We start from the raw sequence: 18704 nt of genomic DNA, 5'->3' as shown, positions 1-18704 counted from the left end.
AATTATCTTTAAATTATTGTAAATAGTAGCTGCTAAATAGACACGCCCACTCATTGCCTGCACGTACACATTATTTCGCTTAAGAGTCGACAGTCAGTTTTTGGCCATGCCACAGGGCGAAACATTCCATCGCGCTGTTTCACAAGGTACCTACATGATTTTAGCTCTTGTTCGACAAAAATTAAATATTTTTTCTATGCAGTGCTTTTTATCTCACAGATCTATGCATTGCTGCCCGTGAGTAATATACGGTCACAGCAGTTGCAAAATATTCAATTCAAATGGCTTAGTCCGCGCGCATTTTATTCGGCAATCATTTTAATACTCAACCTATGCGAATTCGGTGCCGTTTTGAATCATGTCAGGAAGGTGGGCGTCAATTTTCACACGTCCAGCTCGCTGGCCCTATATATTGTTTGCCTGCTGGAGCATATTTTCTTCTGGAGATTGGCAATTAACTGGCGCAGCATCATGAGCCACTGGCACCGTGTGGAACAGCTTTTTCTAAGCGTACCCTATCGCTTCTATGACGAGTATAAAATGAAGCGTCGCATCAACATTGTTTTCGGTCTGATCATGTCATCGGCCCTAGGTGAGTCTTATGGTATTATTTTATATTATTATTATTGTCTGGAGTCTGTTGTTTTTGTAGTTGAGCATTGTCTGCTGTTGGCCAATTCTTTCCATTTGAGCAGTCTGGAGCGCACACAATGTAATATCAATGTCAGCTACCTGGAAATCACCTACAAATGGGAGCGTCCACATCTCTATTATATACTACCCTATCATATATGGTTGATGCCAATGCTTGAGGTGATTCTCTCCCGTTGCTTAACATGGTCTGGCATTTACGCTCATGTTACTTGCAGTGGCTCAATCAGACTATTGCCTATCCGCGCTCCTTCACAGATTGCTTTCTCATGTGCATTGGCATTGGGCTGGCGGCGCGTTTTCATCAGTTGCATCGCCGCATTGCCGCCGTGCATAGAAAGGTGATGCCTGCCATATTTTGGACAGAGGTTCGCCATAATTATTTGTCATTAAAGCGTCTCGTGCGTCTGCTCGATGGAGCCGTTGCGCCACTCATGCTTTTGGCCTTTGGAAATAATATGTCATTCATATGCTTTCAGTTGTTCAACAGCTTCAAGTGAGTTGAAATCGTGCTTGATTATTAGTTTTCAGTTGTGAATCTTGTTTTATTGTAAACAGAAACATCGGTGTTGATCTTATTGTAATGCTGGCATATTGGTACTCGCTAATATTTGCTATATTACGCACCACCTTAACTATATTTGTGGCATCTTCAATTCATGATTTTGAGCGCAAAATTATAACCGCACTACGTGATGTGCCCGCCAAGGCGTGGACTACAGAGGTAGGAGATCTATATTAAATAATTTCAGCTTAATTTTAATGCAGTCTGCGTTGGACAGGTGCAACGCTTCAGCGAGCAGCTGGGCAATGATATGACCGCATTATCTGGCAATGGCTTTTTCTATGTCACTCGTCAACTTGTGTTGTCCGTGAGTGGAGCAAAAAAAGTGCATATAACTGAAACCCATCTAAAGTCCTTACTCGTTGCAGATGGCCACGACAATAATCACTTATGAGCTCATGATATCGGATGTCATAAACCAAGCAACAATCCGGCAAAGAACCGTCTACTGCTAAATTAAACCCTGGATCCTGTTTTATATTTTATATTTATATTTGCCAAGAAACCTACTACGAGATTTGTCTTACTTAACTATAAATAGATCAAGTAATTTCTGCCATAAGCCCCATAGGAAACCCTGATATGATTCAGTATCTTTTTTAATGACTTGTTCATTTTCTTTGCTGAGAGAAACTACAGAGATTTATGTTGATAAACTTTAAAGCACTTTCAAATGTCATGCCCAACCATTCAGATCGTAATGGCAAACACGTTAATAAATTTCTGTCATACGCCCTGTTGTACACATTCAAACGCCGATTGCAATCATCGTTGAACTAAAAGAATTCTTTTCGCATGCCCATTTGCCAGTAAACAGCCAACAAATGAAGCAGAAACGACAGAGCTGCAATAAAAATACGCTACAGCACGCCATTGGACCCTGTAAGTTCTCCCCAATAATTACCCACTTATATAAACTATATAATTTATGGTTAGTTTAAATGTAGTTAAATAAACATTGAGTATTGTAATTGGATCTGGGATTCAAGCAGACACTTGTCTTTTTACTATTTTTAAATTAACAAACTCATTTAAATAACAATTCAAGTTATATGAACTAATCAATTTTCCCAGTTCTGATTCTAGCACAATTTCTTGGCGTGTTGCCCGTTTCCGGCGTCTGGCCCAGTTCTCCAGCTGAGAATGTGCGTTTTCGCTGGCTCACTCCGTCCTTTTTTCTAAGCATTGTCATACTGGCCTTCGCCATTTTGGACTGTATCCTCTCATCCAAAGTGGTGCTCGATCATGGCCTTAAAATCTACACCATCGGTAAGACAAATTCTGTTCGTATTAGTGGAATCCGTTTAACAATTATACTCCCCGTCAGGCTCGCTTAGCTTTAGCGTTATTTGCATTGCGTGTTTGGGCGTTTTTCTTTCCCTCTCCCGCCGCTGGCCGCATGTCATCCGACGGACAGCACAATGTGAGCAGGTTTTTTTGCAGCCTGGTTACGATTGCCATTTGGGCCAACAATTTGGACGCCGCCTGCGCCTTTGGGGCGTGGGCTTGCTGGTGGCCGCACTCTGCGAGCACTCCACATATGTTGGTAGTGCTTTGTACAGTAATTACCAACAAATACACGAGTGCAAGCTGGACGTTGACTTTTGGATGAATTATTTCGAGAGGGAGCGTCAGGAGCTCTTCTCGGTATTTCACTTCAATGTGCCACAAGCACTTTTTATTGAATGGACCACACTGGCTATGACTTTTGTTTGGAATTTTGTGGACATATTTTTGATACTGATCAGTCGTAGTCTGCAGCTGCGCTTCCAGCAGATGCACTGGCGCATACGTCAACATGCCGGGAAACATATGTCCAGCGAGTTCTGGGAGCAGGTTCGCTATGATTTGCTTGATCTATGTGACTTGCTCAAGCTGTACGATAAGGAGCTCTCTGGACTAGTTATCTTGGCCTGTGCACACAATATGTACTTCGTGTGTGTGCAAATCTATCATAGCTTTAAGTAATTGCTGCAGTTTGCATGTTAAGATCATATAAACTTATTCTTTTTATTCTGTCCAGGGCCAGGGGCAGCTTTATGGATGAGCTGTACTTCTGGTTCTGTTTGATCTACGTTATAACGCGAGTCTTAAATATGATGTTTGCTGCCTCTACCATACCACAAGAAGCCCAGGAAATATCATATACACTCTTTGAGATACCAACAGAATACTGGTGCCTGGAGCTGTGGCGCATACAGGAGGTTATATTGACCAACACGTTTGCCCTGAGCGGAAAAGGATATTTCTTTGTGACCAGGCGCCTAATATTTTCTGTAAGCTTGTATCCGCAAAGACTTGTTTTATTCATTGTTCTTCTGTTATTACAGATGGCTGCCACTTTAATGGTCTATGAGCTGGTGCTAATCAATCAAATGAGCGGCTCTGAGGTGCAGAAGAGCATTTGTAGTCGCGGCGCAGGTGCCTCCAAGAGCATTTTCTATTCATAGTACTGCACTTAATCCTATTGCATATTTTATAAAGCTGTCGGCGAGCGAGCTGCAATTTGCACAAAGATTGTAAACAGATAAGCAAAACAGATATTCAATTGGCAGGGCTGGCATTAAAGAGAACCCCACCTTTCAGTTTATGGCTTTGACTATTCGCAATGTAAACAACTAATTTAAAACACTTCAGCAGTTGGGCATAGGACATGGCGAGGACCATAGGTGATGCGACAAGACGGCGCAAAAGCGTGGCCCTCATCAATTTTTGGCGGGCGGCACGCGTTGACTGCGAGTAAGTCGAAATGTTATGAATAAAAATGTTTGGCTCAAGGAATGTTTATAGCACAAATATAAGTGGTACACAATCCAATGCAGTGCTTAAGCATAAACCGCGTGTTCGTTGGATTAGACGCAGGCCAAATGCCGATAAACTACATCAACGTAAGGTCAAAGAAGTGCTGCAACGCGCCAATCGCGAGGATTATGTGCACAACGGTTCATTTCTGGAGGCCATCAAGCCAGGTAACTACCGAAATAATCAGGGGATATCCCTTTAGGATGCATAAACCTAGATTCTAAACTGAAAGGAGTCTTACTATATCAACTAATCTTATCCTTTAATATATTTCAACTGTATTTTATAGTGTTAATCATTGCCCAAGTTTTTGCTCTAATGCCTGTGCGCGGCATAACTTCAAAGCATGCGGAGGATTTGAGTTTTAGCTGGATGAGCTTACGCTCTTGTTATTCGATGATCGTCATCGTATCCTTTGGTATCGTGTCTGGTTTTATGGCGCTGTTTGTCATGCGTATCAACTTCGATTTTGACTCGGTGCAAACTTTAATCTTCTATGGCTCCATATTCGCTATCTCTTTGGCCTTCTTTCAGCTGGCCACCAAATGGCCAGCTGTTGCCTTGGAGTGGCAGATGGTGGAGTCACAGCTGCCTAAATTGCGTACAGAGAAAGAACGCTCTGCATTGGCTTTTCATATCAGAATGATTATATTGATAGCTATGATGTGCTCGCTGGGTGAGTAGTTGCAATACACGGATTTATTCAATTTATCAAACTCTTACTTTTTGCAGTGGAACATATCTTGAGCATGCTGTCCAGTATTTATTATGTGAATGCCTGCCCTGTGCTGCCGAATCAGCCCATCAACAGCTATTTATTTATAAATTTTTCAATGTTTTTCACATTTGTCGACTACACTCCATTTCTGGGTTTAATTGGGAAAGTGATCAATGTGCTGGCCACCTTTGCCTGGAGCTTCAATGATATATTCGTAATGGCCGTCAGCGTTTCTCTAGCGGCACGTTTCCGTCAGCTAAACGACTATATGCTCAGAGAAGCCAGATTGGTAAGAAAGAATATTTCAATATAGAAATTGTTGATTCAAGTTTCCTCTTGTCCCTTCAGCCCACTACCGTTGATTACTGGATTCAGTGCCGCATTAATTTTCGGAATCTTTGTAAACTCTGCTCAGTTCTGGATGATGCTATATCCATTATAACACTCTTATGCTTCAGCAATAATCTCTACTTTATATGCGGCAAGATCTTAAAGAGCCTGCAGTAAGTCTGACATACGGATAACTATCGAAAATATTTATATGATTTTGTGTTTGATATAGGAAAAAACCATCTGCATCGCATACGGTATACTTTTGGTTCTCGCTGGGCTATTTACTCTGTCGCACTTTAATACTCTCGCTTTATAGCGCCAGCGTTAATGATGAATCCAAGCGTCCATTGCGCATCTTTCAGCTGGTACCCAGGCAGTTCTGGTCCAGTGAGGTAATGGGGCTTTATATGAAAATATTAGAAGCAAGGCTTAAATCGAAGCGACTTAAGCCCGGAATTCCAGTTTATTTTTCAATATGAACATTACTTTAAACCAAATGCCAAGAAAATGGTGAGGTCGGAACCATATAAGAAGCTCTTAAGGGAGATTTAGTCTCAAACATTGTATTAATCTAACCAAATTTGAAGAGATATTTTTATGACAATATTTATAGTATGCAAAATTTTTTTAAATTGTAAATTAATATTCTTACATTGCCATTTAAAAGCCTAACCATTTTTATTGGACCCTGATTAAACGCGCTACTTAATCAAGTTTTTCGATTTACAGCTCAAGCGCTTTTCGGAGGAAGTGCACATGGATCAGGTGGCCTTAACTGGCATGAAATTCTTTCGGCTTACACGTGGCGTGGTCATAGCGGTAGGGTCTCTATAATTTATGATTCTATCTTAACTATTTATGCCATTTAAATTTCTATTTATAATAACACGGCGTAGGTGGCTGGCACTATAGTTACCTATGAGCTGATTTTGCTGCAGTTCAACAAGGAGGACAAAGTTAATGACTGCTACGAGCACTAAGCTCTCGAGCCCAACGAAAGTTCCACAATTATTAGTTTTATTCGCAAATGTCACGTTAAACTATCAATTATACATTAGTGCAAAACAACAGGTGTTTTTAATGACAGGACTAGCGCTGCCAAGTTTGACTTTCAGTCCTTAAACACAGTTGCGATTTGGCAGCGGTCCGAAAATGAGGTTCCTGCCCAAACTAGAGCGCAAATTCCGCCGTTGGAAAAAGCTAAAGAAGTCGCCGCTTTTCCGTAAATTGGATATACTTTGTGAGAGGTATATATCTAAAAACCATGATGAAACGAATTAAGTCTAAGCTTCAAATATTATGTAGTGCTCGTAAGCGAACATTTCAGCAAACTCCCGATGCGGATTACGTAAAGCGACTACAAACTGAATATGGCGAAAAAGGCGGAAAGGGTATGTACAATATGTCAAGTTGAGCAAATATATTAATGAAACTATTCATGTCTAGAACTGAGCTACAAGCGGCGAGAACAATTCATGTACAATGGCAGTTTTCATGAGGCAGTCGGATCGATTCTACTGACTGCCCAATGGTTTGCCATGATGCCGGTGCGGGGCGTTACGGCCAAGCATCCAAGCAGCCTGAGCTTTTCGTGGCGCAATGTGCGCACCTGCTGCTGCCTGCTGTTCATTATGTCCATGCTGATAAATCTTAGCTTAACCATTTACAAAGTGCTGAACGGCTCCATCACTTTTAACAATGTCCGGCCCTTGATCTTTAAGAGCTGCATCTGTTTGGTCTGCGGTACGGCTCTCAACTTGGCACGAAAGTGGCCGGAATTAATGATGCACTGGTACGAAATCGAACAGGACCTGCCGCAATATCGGACGCAGCGTGAAAAACAGCGCATGGCGCATTCCATCAAAATGGTCATGTTTGTGGGCATGATGTTGTCCTTTGGTAAGTGGCTCCCCAATCCAACCTTAACTTGCAATTAATCTATTGTCTATTCATCCTGTACAGCGGAACATTTGCTGAGCATGATTTCGGCGATTAATTATGCTTCATATTGCAATAAAACTGATGATCCCATAAGAAACTTCTTTCTGCTGACCAACGATGAAATTTTCTATGTTTTTGACTACTCCACGCCGTTGGCGCTGTGGGGCAAATTGCAAAATGTTTACTCCACATTCATATGGAACTATATGGATATTTTAGTCATGATAGTCAGCATCGGCTTGGCATCCAAATTTCGTCAGCTCAATGACAATTTGCTAAAGTTCAAAGGCATGGTGAGTAAGGATTTCATTTCCAAAACATGTCTGTACATTTCTTTAACTACTTTCTTTTAGCATATGGCTCCTTCGTACTGGTCGGAGCGGCGAGTTCAATATCGAAACATATGCACGTTGTGCAGCAACATGGACAACGCTATTGCTCTTATAACTATGGTATCTTTCTCCAACAATCTTTACTTTATATGTGTGCAGCTGCTGCGTAGTCTCAAGTATGTATATGAATTTTTATACCCTTGTAGAGAGTTGATAATTGACACTTATTAGCACACATACCTAATCCAAAGAAGTATAGGTTGAATAGGACGAAAATAGTTTTTCTACGGTTGTATATTGTTTTTCTAGAGCCTTACAATTCTCCTCACATAATTGCGAATATCTGAAGCAACTGAAGGACTCGTATGCAATAGTCGTACAAACGAACCAAATGGGTTATTGCATGGAGAACTTTTCTGTTGTTTACTTCACTATTTCACTTTCCTGCACAAACACTTCAAAGCAATATACTTACAAGGGTATTTGATTTCTCTCGTGATATGCTAGAAATGTAACCTAATTGCTCTACAGCACCATGCCTTCGGTTGCTCATACGGTCTACTTTTACTTCTCGCTCATATATCTAATTGGGCGCACTTTGGCTGTATCCTTGTATGCAGCCAGCGTGCACGACGAGTCGCGTCGTTCACTGCGTTATTTGCGCTGCGTGCCCAAGGATTCGTGGTGCCCGGAAGTTAAACGCTTCGCCGAAGAGATTAGCAGCGATATGGTGGCTCTTAGTGGCATGAAGTTCTTTCATCTGACACGCAAACTGGTGCTCAGTGTGAGTGTCAAACGACAATTATAAAGATTATTTTCATTATATATATATATATATATTTACCGAAGATAACAGGTGGCTGGCACTATAGTCACCTATGAGCTGGTACTTATACAGTTTCACGAGGATCAGGACTTGTGGGATTGCGATCAAAGCAGCTATTCGTAATTGTTAATTGTTAACATATTATATGTTATGTGTATTTTATGGACATTTAAATCAATATAAAATCGTTTTTTGCATTTTTTATTATCGTTGAAGCAATAAGGAAACCAACAAAAGATCGCTCCTTAATATCAATCGGTTACATGCTTAACTAATTACACCACTACGCTCATATGTTCGTGTATGTGTATGTGAGATTGTAGAGTTAAATATCAAATATTATTTTTCATTTAATACAATGGTCACTAGTTCACTTACAGGCTAAACATCTATTTTTTGGATAGGGGGTGAGTAGTGACTGGCATGGGATCTCTTAGTGGTCGGTGTATTGGTGCTTTCGATTGATAACGATTTGAGTATACAATGCAATCGATGCAAAAGCTTCACACACAAAATTCAGCTAAATATTTTCAATTATAAACTCGCTTAATTTTAAATTCAGTTGAGTTCGGGTTTTTCTTTCGTAATATTTTATAGTATTTTGCTACGACAAAGAAGGTAACATGTACGGAAGTCTGGTGGTTTCAAGTTGCTTATTTACTTGTTAACATTTTAAAAAACCAGGCTTAAAATATGTATATGTATTGTAGATTGTACGATTAGTTATGTGTATATGTATGTATATATGGAACTAAAGCGGAAGCTATATGATCATGATTATCTATAAATATGCGTTTGTGTTCTGCTATAACTACATGGATTACGTCTGTCTGTGTTGGTTAATACTACATACTTCATATGTGAGTTTTACTGCTGCTGGTAGAAGCAATCAAAAACTTGTTCGATGTTTGCTGAGCGCCGCCAATTACATTACATAGCACATAGCGGGTCAAAGTACATGGATTGAGAAGGCATAAATAAGGTATCACATAGATTGAGATCTTAAATTAAAGCATAGTGAAGAGTTCAAATAAATAAATAAAAAAAAAAAAAACTGAGAGCAATATTAAATAAAGTAGACCTAACGAGGAATGCAGAAACAAAAATGCGAGCGTGTATGAATGTTGCGTTGCGAGTGAATCAAGCGTGAGCTAGCAGTTACCCAATAACTTAGTGATACGAGTGTGCAGCTCAATGTCGCTTGGCATCATATTGCTTAACCTTCTCCGGTATTGCTGCCTTCTCAACAATCACATGCAGTCCCAGTTCATCCAGAGATTTGACATAAACGAGCTTACGCCAGAATTTTGTGCTGTTTATAGAGAAATCAACATTAGTTAAAAGTGACGTAATGCATAGATATCTGACAAAGCTTGTACCTGACAAATGGACGCGCCATCCATACCAGGGATTTGATCCAAAAAGTGGGATGCACCAAATACATGTGCTTCAGACTCTTGCGCAAGCGACGATCTAGCAGTTGATAGCAACTAAAAAATAAATGGTCATGGTTTATAGTTTTTTAAATAGAAACCATTTGTAGCCCTTACCGCTTGAGCCAAGGAAAGGGCGGCACATTACGCCTGTTAGAACCGCCATGCAAATAAATGAGCACATAGTCATCTGTGACAAGCTGTTCGAGCGTTTTGACCACATACAGAAAAAGATTGTCCATGACATAGCTATAATCGGCACGAGATCTGTCCGGCAAATGGCAAGCGCAGAATATGACAATGGCATTCTGTCCACCGGCCTTCAGATAACCGCCATGAGAAAGCACACGTTTGTAGGGTTCAATGACACGCATGTCAATCTCGCGCGTGCGTCCATCTGGCAGCGTAATTTTTTGCCAATTGCGTGAATCGCGACGCTCCTCATCCGCCGTATACTGTGGCAGCTCTGGGGAGGCTGCTACTGTAGCTGCTGTTGCTACGGAGGCATGCGGTGTGGGTGTAGTGGTCATGCCAAAATCGTCCAGATCGTCATCGTTGTCGGGCAGCAACTCAGGACCCTCGCATTCGTCGTCATCATCGTCCTCGCCATCCAGGCCATCAATAAGGGAACTGGATGGGCTCAGCGATGCCAAATTGTGCTCGATGTCTTCGTCATCGTCAAAACTATGATTTGATATGGAATCCAAGCTGGATATGTCCTCACCACCAGCTACCATCGATCGTTTTGTTTTGCGCGACGCTTTGTTGTTTGCGTTCGGCAACAGCGAAACCGACTGAAAATTCGACTCCACAGCAGCCAAATATTGTGACACATCCGCATCCGATTCGCTGCTTAACAGATCTGGGCTATTTGCCCGCAGCAGACTGACCTTGGCGTCTTGTGGTTTCACCCGCATATTGTTTTGTTGGTTCAATGTGTTCCGCACAGCTTCAGTTGCAGTCTGCTCGGTGCGCGGCACAACGTCAGGAAAATTCTTGCACTTGCCCAGAAATGGCTCCGAATCGGAGTCCGTGTTTGTGGGCGACATAAGTGGATGGCTATTTGCCAAAGTGAGCGTGCTTTCCGTTATTTGACGTTGTGGCATTGTTTCGACTGGCAGCAGTAATTCCGGACGTATTATTCGGTTATCCAGCGTTGACAAGGTTTTGTTTTCGTTATTCTCATGCTCATCCTCGATAGTGTGCTGCGAGTCGGGGGTTGCTTTGTTTGGCATTGTGGCATTGGCACGCTCATCAGCCAGCGGTGAAACGCCAGTCGAGTCCGTGGGCGTCTCCGAGATGTCCATTTTGCTCTCGGACTGCGAAGATTCCGACTCCGCGTAGTGTCCACTGCAGGCGCAATCGATTAGTCATCACATTCGTCACTGTATTTGCGTTTTGCGCTTACCTCATAGTTTTGTTGAGTTTGGCAAAGCTTTAGCGAGTTGTTAGCAATTCTGTAACGCCGTTCTGCATTCATTAATGTAGCGCATTCTTAACAATAGGCATCACATCATTATCTTATTACCAAGTTTCACATCAACACTTTGTTAGCAATCTGAGGGCTGATGCATAAACTCTACGTATGCTGGGCACACTTTTTACTTATCTTCTGACACATATCGATAGTTATGCAGCAAATAACAGAAACCAAATTCGAGATAACTATTGTTACGATTATTTTAAATACGACAGCGAGAACGTAAATTATATAAAAATTTAAAATTAAGAAAATAGAAATGCTTTGCATTGTCTTAGTTGACTTTTAATTAACATCAATGTTAAAGCTATTCTGTTAAAGAGGAGTATTAATGTTAAGCACACAGTGATAATGTTAATCGGTGCTGCCACCACACAGACCGTCGTGACACGATGATGACTTATCGAATAGTTTATGTCTATCGATTTGTCGCAGCGTTACCAATACTTTGTGCGTCGCAAAAGAAAATTAAGAAATATTGCAAAAAATAGCTATGGAAAGTACGCAAGAACATGTAACAATCACAAATACTGCAGTATCTGCAAGTGTTCAAACCACCATGGCGCCCGTAGTTGCTTCGCACGCAGTAGACGTCCCTGCCACTGTCAGTGTGTCATCGACATCTGTCAACACTTGCGCAGCCCCAGCAACACCAACAATATCGACTGCAACAACAGCAACAACAACAACGCCTTCGAGTAAAACTCCTATTCACAATTTGCCGATAGAGTTGCTACAAACCGACGCAGCAAAACGTCGAAGGTGAGTTTGACATTTCGAGTTAACTGTGAACTGTTTTATGACGAAATTCGCCGGATAGTTCCTCGCGTACAATCAAACGAAAACGGTTCGACGACGAAATTGTGGAATACAATCTTACAATACCAACGAGCCGCGGCGGTGCTGATGCTAACCGCTCCAATCGACCGCGCACAACATCGCAAAACCATCCTGGAATTGTGACAACCCCAACTTTACTGCAATCGCCCTCTCCAACAGTAGTTGCTGTTACAGCAACAGAAACGCCTCAGACTCCAGGTGCAGCAGTGGAAACGCTATCTGGCACCCCGACTTTAGTGACTGCTGCAACACCTGCGACGCCTTCAGCGCCAGCAGCGCCCACGTTGCCGGTTCCGACAATTATCACTCCTGTGCAGCAACCGCAACCGAAACCAAAGCCTGTTATGGAGCGTGCTCCAGCCACTGAACGGCGTCCTCGTCCTTCGCGTCCAGCAAGCAACAAAAAGCCACGACGCAATGGCCGTCCGCTGGCACAGATGGCTACCAAGGATTTGGGTCGCTGGAAGCCAATTGATGACCTGGCGCTGGTTATTGGCATACAGCAAACAAACGATCTACGCATGATTCATCGCGGCATCAAGTTCTCCTGCAAATTTACCCTGCAGGAGCTGCAGCAGCGCTGGTATGCCCTACTGTATGAACCAGCCGTGTCGCGGATTGCCGTGTCCGCCATGCGTAATCTGCATCCAGAGATGGTGGAGTCTGTACAGCGCAAGGCGCTCTACAGCGTGCAGGAGGAAGATCTGCTGGGCACCATTAAGAGTGTAAGTACTAAACTTTTTCAGTATGGAGCTTCTGCTTGAACGTGTTCAACCTCAAACAGACGGAGACGCCCAAAATGGAGCAGTTCCAGGAGTTGCTTGACAAGAACGCCGGCATTTTTTATTGCGCACGTACTGCTAAATCGTTGCATAATCACTGGCTGCTGCTCAAGCAGTACTGCCTGCTGCCGGATCAAACGGTCAAGCCGCTGCAGGGTTCGGATCAGCCACTCAGCTTTTCAGATGCAGAGGATCAGCTTTTCGATCAGGACTTGCACGAGCCGCGGGATGAGGCACTGGAAATTGAATTGACACTGGCCGATCGTCGCAACAAGCGTGATATACGTCTGCTGGAGAACGAGCTGTCACGTTGGGGCGTGCTAGTTGACTCAGTTTTGGGACCCACGGCGGCCAGCGAATTTGATAATCAAACGCTCGCCTGCCTTTGCGGACGCCTGGTGCGTTATCTAATGCGCTCCAAGGAGATAACATTTGGTCGCGAGGCCAAGGAGTGCGGTGTGGATGTTGATCTGTCCTTGGAGGGACCCGCTGCAAAGATTTCGCGTCGCCAGGGCACCATTAAGATGCGCAGCAATGGCGACTTCTTCATTGCTAATGAAGGCAAGCGTGCTATCTTCATTGATGGCATTCCGCTACTGAATGGAAACAAAACGCGACTGGCCCACAATTGCACTGTGGAAATCTCCGGACTGCGCTTCACATTTTTGGTGAACTATGAGCTAATCAATGCCATACGACAGGAGAGCGCCAAGACATCGAATCATTTAAATTAAGCCTAGCCTAGTGTAAATTTTAAACAACAGCAGCTGTCCCTCTCAAGGTAGGTCGCTGTTATGTATTTCTATTCTTAATCTTCAATAAGAAACAAGTTCTGGAATTATATGACATAAACAATGGCATAAACGAGTACTTACCGCCCACTTGAGCTGCAAAGTCAATGTGCTCACACGCCTTCTATCGAGCGGAAGCAGGCAACAAGTTCGCAATTAAGCAAGACCCCAAAACAATACTCTACCTAACGGCATATTCAACATTTTATTCATTTCTGATTCGTATATATTTCGATACTTATATATTATCTTTTATAAAAGTGAAATGTGGATAAACCCGTCTGGCCAAATTTAGACATCTTGCTGCTTGGTATTCTTAAAGCAGGAAGTGCAAAGGAAGTATTTAGGCTGAAGTTGGCATGTACGAGAGGAAGTTAGGAACAGGGTATATTCTAATCGGGCATTCCCGATTTGAGCACATTTTCATATTTTTGTCATAATGTATGTTACAGGCAGAAAGTATATGCATTCTTGATCATCATTAATATTCGTGTCATTCTAGCATTGTCCGTCTGTCCATTCGTCCAACTATCCGTCCGACCGTCCGTCCGTTCGTCCATCTATCCGTTCGTCCATTTATCCGTCCGTTCGTCCATCTATCCGTCCGATCGTCCATCTATTCGTCCGATTGTCCATTTATCCGTCTATCTTTCTTCCATCTATCTGTCCGTTCGTCCATCTATCTGTTCGTCCGTTCGTCCATCTATCTGTCCGTCTGTTCGTCCATCTTTCCGTCCGTTCGTCCAACATTCCGTCCGATCGTCCATCCATCAGTCCGTTCGTCCATTTATCAGTCCGATTATCCATCTATCCGTCCGTTCGTCCATCTATCGATCAGGTCCTCCTAGTGGCCACAGTACGAGCTTATTTCCGATAATCTATAACTTGTCGAGTTAAAAAAAATCCATAAAAATATATTTTGAAATCCTTTTGGCATGTGCTGCATTCGTTGTTGGTAGAAAAGATTGCAAGGTATTGCATAGTCGGGTACTACCGACTACAGTTTTTAACATGTTTTGTTTGGTTTGACACAAATTGTAACAGGATTGATTTAAATTGTTGGCGCGGTTTGAGTCAAGAACTCCTACGCAGTTAGTTGGCAACTTCTGGCCAAGAACAACGACAAATTTGAGTTCTTGGGGCGCTATGTCATTCGGCTAATTTGCGACTGAGTCGTAAGCTGCTATTAATTACAGCGCAGCTTTTGAAAGTATCTACCCCAAAACCATTCTATTCTATTCGCATCAGTCAGCCATAACAAAAACATAAATAAAAAAAAGCAATTCTGCGCTTTTGGGAATTTTTGATTAACGCTGAGACACGCGATTGTTTAAAGTTCTTCTCATATGTAATTAGAAATAACAAAATTTAAATAAAGTCTTTTGTCCAATTACACAATTGTACTTGCTAAAATATGTATTTAAAAGTTGGCTAAGTGCCTCCCATTGTTCTGACTAAAAATGCTGGTCAACCTTTGTGAATTCAGCTAATCCAACCAATTTACAGCTCGAGATGCCAACTGATAGGCAACTGCATCATTTGTTGGTTCGGTTCAGTCGTCTGCCAAATCATAATTAATTATTGTGTGGCTGACAACACCTGTAACATAATATAGAAATTAGCCGAAACAAAGGGAACATGGAGAAAGTTCGATGACTTTCGGCAGCTGCGACGACCTTTCTTCGTCGCTGTCCTCTCGCCGCCTCTTCCATGGTCTTTAAGCCGCCTTGTTGACACTATAAACTAATAAGCTGTCGGCCATGCTCAGCGGCACTGAGGTGTCTGAGCCAGACTCAAGACGAAGTCCAGAGTCTGGGGTTTTATCTCTGCTGGGGCTGTCGGTTGCAGGCATATTAAAATATAATTAATTGTTGTCACTGTCTATAAAATATCAATTTGTTTTCGATAGTTCGAATTTTTAGCTTGGAATTTGGCTACGCTTCTTCTGCTGCTTTTTTCAGCATATTCTTTGTAGATCTTTTGCTTTGGTTCAACAACAATTCGAACGTTGATTTGTGTGCATTTTTTGTGGCCAAAATCATCAGCTGCTTTCTTTTTGCCCAAGTTAGCTGATGATGCGAGAACCAACTAATGAAGTTTGGCTTTGTCTTCTTTTTATTGTTATTGTTGTTGTTGTTGTTGCTTTTCTAACTCTTTTTTTTTGTTATTACATATTATATCTTGTGCTGCCGCCTTTGTGCAGTTCAGCGAACTTTTGTTGTTGCGATGCTTCGCTGATGTCGCAACTGCTAAAATTAGTCTGAATTTTCTAAACTATTTTTTTTTTGTTCTTTTACCTTTTCTATTAGCGTAGGTCATGCTGTTTTTTCTTTTTTCTCCATGATTAATTTATTTATTTATTATTTTTGCCTATTTCTACTAACTGTTGGTCTGTTAGCCAAAAGTAGTTTTGCATCAAATTCTGAAGCGTTGGCGATTTTTTAATGCTCGTTATAAGTTGGTTCTGTTCATGCGTGGGTGCGAGAGATTTTGGCTCTATTTTATGTGGGGCACAACTTTCACAACCCAGTTTGTTTTTTGGATTATCTGCATGAGGTCATAATAATCCACTGCGATTTGAAACAGTTTCGATCGATTTGCCACCTGCACCTTTCAGTTGACATAACACTATTATTATCTTATGCATTACAACGCAGCTTACATAAAAATACAAAAAAAAATACAACAAAACTGTCAAAGTCAGATCGCGTGAACAGTTCGTGACTTTGCAGGAATAATATTGAAAAACCATATGTCAACCATACTTTCTTCTAAAACAATGCTGTAGCTTAATACCCTATAAAATGTATATTTTTTATACAATCTGCTATAAAGCAATCTGCACTAAACGTTCATCTTACTTAACTTTTTTCACTGCAAATGGCTAAGATCCAATCTGAAACACATTAATAACTAGTATAGATTGAAAACCCAACGTTCTGTGAACACATTTTATCTCAATCTTATTAGAAAGAGTCGCGATTGCTTCCATTTTTTAATTCTGTCTAGATTTCAGCTTGCTTTTGCAGCGACTCCATGTTGAGTTTAGGTATAACCTCTTGGCATCTTTTAGGGTATCAGCAAGTGGAAAGTTTAACAAAATAGATTACAAATTGACAAATTTGCCGAATCGATATGCAGAAATCAAAGCGTCTGTAGGTCTTCTCCGTACCCCAACTTCTCCTCCCTATCCATCATCGTTCAAATGGAAACGTAAACGTTTTATGTCCACTGTGCGTTTGTGTACAGTGTGCGCCATAAGTGCACGCACATGGATTATACAATGCGCAAATACGATTAACATTTATAATACTTCATAGTTGGTCAGTTGTTTCTATTGTTGTTGCTTTGTATTAATTTTGCTAATCGCGTTTCGATCAAGTTTATTTCAATTGTCAAACGCACAGCAATGTCATGGACGGCGGGGGTTTGGGGGCGTTACCAGCTGAGTGACACTTTTGGATAGCATGTCGTATGCGTCATGTTAGATATTTAAATTATGTTTCGCTTGTAACGCATAAATAAACCAACTACTCGAATTTGTTCCGCGTTGCCTTTTATTTTGGTTGTTGCTCATACGCACTGAGGTACGCGCGTCTGCGAGCTGCATGCTAATAGGATAGACTTTGTTTGTTTATTGAAGCGAATTGCAAATATATTTCGGACTGTGAGCAGCGCATAGCCTTAGATTTATGAAATGTTTAGGTTTTTTCCGTGTGATTTAGTGCGGAGGAAAATGATATCATGGCAAAGGCAATATGTGACGTCACTTTTAGCAGCGCCCACAACATTGCAAGCATTATAGGCGCAGTTAGCCACGAGTCGATTCGTAGTCGGTATCATATAAGAAATTGGTGGCGACTCAAGCGCCAGCCGGCGGCAACAAGTTGAACCGATCGACAGCCTTGAAATGCGTCGCTCCATTAGACAGCGACAGCGACAGCGGCTTCGACTGTCAGTCACCCACGCACTCCAGAGCCAGCAATAACAACAATAACAACAGCAACAGCAATAACAATTCCAACAACAATAAACGCACTGGCGCCAAATTCAACTATGCTCAATTTGCAAACTCCACTTTGGAGCTTAAGAGCTCAAGTTGTTATTTGAGCCGAGAGATCTTTTTCTGCAGACAAATAATTACAACGCTTTTGATTTTTTAATTAAATCAAGCCACAAGGCAATGCCTGATTGTGGGCATACACATAACACAGATATATGTAGTTTTATGACACATGTGGGCGCCATATTCCTTAATGGTTTATTTATATCATAATTTTATCTATTTTTATAGCGAATTAATGCTGCTGTCTCAAATGTGAGTTGTTTATTGATTTGTAAAATTAAAAATTGCGTTTGTTTTTCTCTTGTTTTAATCAATTTATTTTAATGTTTGTATCATGTTTGCATCAAATAATGCAATTTAATCATAATCATCTATATAAAGCTGCTGCCTGAGAGGCGCAGAGGAAAATTTATGGAATGCAATTGTAGAAGAGTTTTGTTTTGTTTAAAATTCTATTTTACTTCACATTTAAGAAATAACGTAGTAATTTATTGAAGACGCACTTCTAGGTTTTCGGTACACTCATCTCGTTTGCTGAAAAATTGAGAGTTAAGTTCTATGTAAAATGTGATTCATCGATTCACCAAAATCCGGTGGGTGCAAACGTGGGTTCCAACTAAAATGGCTCATGTTTACAAATACTGAAGCAGATTGCCGGCCAAAGTTTACTTTCCTTTTGCAATATGCAATAAATTTAGTATTAAATATTGCTCTACTATGCGCTTCTCATCTCTGAGCCATATATCTTCCACTCTTTTCATACTCGATGCTCTTGCTCTCGTTGTTTTGGAAACTATATTTTTATATGACTATATTGATTTATAAATTGGAACATATTTTGAGTAAATTCCGATCTGTGCACGATTTATTTCTTAGGTTTTTTAATTAAGGCTTGCCCGTCAATCAAGAGATTTGCCATACATTCAACTTTACCGTCTCCTGTCAAAAATGTAAGCTCAAATGAGAGCAAAATGACTTCAAAAGTTTAAATATCAAGGCAACTTGAGCCCAAGATAAACCCTTTCTAAATTTAAAAGCAAACGAGGTCTCGATTATTGCACTTGAATTTGTGGCATCAATCAATAAAATTCCATAAAGCATGCAATCTAAATATTGAACTTTGTAATAGAACACGCCAGCATAT

The 18704-nt window shown here is 41.3% G+C and overlaps 5 protein-coding genes across 7 annotated transcripts; 4 read left to right on the top strand and 1 right to left on the bottom strand.

Annotated features, from left to right (window-relative positions):
• The first annotated feature begins 5 nt into the window (after window positions 1–5).
• On the top strand, window positions 6–1671 carry Gr64b (Gustatory receptor 64b). Its single transcript, XM_002047741.4, has 7 exons — window positions 6–146; window positions 203–592; window positions 653–813; window positions 870–1147; window positions 1210–1375; window positions 1434–1523; window positions 1585–1671. Exons 1-7 carry the CDS (start codon window positions 107–109, stop codon window positions 1669–1671), a joined length of 1212 nt encoding a protein of 403 aa, XP_002047777.1. The 5' UTR covers window positions 6–106.
• A 292-nt stretch (window positions 1672–1963) lies between these two features.
• On the top strand, window positions 1964–6075 carry LOC6623370 (gustatory receptor for sugar taste 64e). The gene is made up of 13 exons (XM_070207871.1): window positions 1964–2098; window positions 2291–2485; window positions 2544–3180; window positions 3240–3492; window positions 3547–3665; window positions 3869–3955; window positions 4019–4185; window positions 4308–4694; window positions 4751–5025; window positions 5085–5239; window positions 5299–5461; window positions 5799–5888; window positions 5966–6075. The coding sequence occupies exons 1-13, from the start codon at window positions 2041–2043 to the stop codon at window positions 6047–6049; spliced, it is 2670 nt and encodes an 889-aa protein (XP_070063972.1). The 5' UTR covers window positions 1964–2040; the 3' UTR covers window positions 6050–6075.
• Window positions 6050–9277, top strand: Gr64f (Gustatory receptor 64f). Of its 3 annotated transcripts, none has more exons than XR_011416389.1 (7): window positions 6050–6316; window positions 6375–6460; window positions 6516–6968; window positions 7032–7303; window positions 7364–7518; window positions 7963–8126; window positions 8192–8370. XR_011416389.1 is itself a non-coding variant. In XM_002047738.4 (7 exons), the coding sequence occupies exons 1-7, from the start codon at window positions 6222–6224 to the stop codon at window positions 8289–8291; spliced, it is 1407 nt and encodes a 468-aa protein (XP_002047774.1). In that variant the 5' UTR covers window positions 6050–6221; the 3' UTR covers window positions 8292–9277. The 3 variants fall into 3 exon arrangements, 2 of the variants coding, with proteins under 2 accessions (XP_002047774.1, XP_032290821.1); XM_002047738.4 differs by having other exon boundaries at window positions 7874–8126; window positions 8199–9277; XM_032434930.2 differs by having other exon boundaries at window positions 7874–8126; window positions 8192–9277.
• Window positions 8354–11209, bottom strand: LOC6623300 (protein prune homolog 2). Its single transcript, XM_002047737.4, has 4 exons — window positions 11010–11209; window positions 9719–10951; window positions 9548–9658; window positions 8354–9480 (listed from the first exon to the last, which is right to left on the bottom strand). The coding sequence occupies exons 1-4, from the start codon at window positions 11012–11014 to the stop codon at window positions 9360–9362; spliced, it is 1470 nt and encodes a 489-aa protein (XP_002047773.1). The 5' UTR covers window positions 11015–11209; the 3' UTR covers window positions 8354–9359.
• Window positions 11210–11491: 282 nt separating this feature from the next.
• On the top strand, window positions 11492–13546 carry Rcd5 (microspherule protein Rcd5). The gene is made up of 3 exons (XM_002047736.4): window positions 11492–11843; window positions 11902–12646; window positions 12706–13546. The coding sequence occupies exons 1-3, from the start codon at window positions 11575–11577 to the stop codon at window positions 13435–13437; spliced, it is 1746 nt and encodes a 581-aa protein (XP_002047772.2). The 5' UTR covers window positions 11492–11574; the 3' UTR covers window positions 13438–13546.
• The last annotated feature ends 5158 nt before the right edge of the window (window positions 13547–18704 follow it).

The sequence above is a fragment of the Drosophila virilis genome, chromosome 3 (assembly GCF_030788295.1).
Source record: "Drosophila virilis strain 15010-1051.87 chromosome 3, Dvir_AGI_RSII-ME, whole genome shotgun sequence".
In the NCBI taxonomy this organism is placed as follows: domain Eukaryota; kingdom Metazoa; phylum Arthropoda; class Insecta; order Diptera; family Drosophilidae; genus Drosophila; species Drosophila virilis.
Note: the sequence above shows the minus strand (reverse complement) of the source record. Positions and strands in the feature narration are given on the sequence as shown.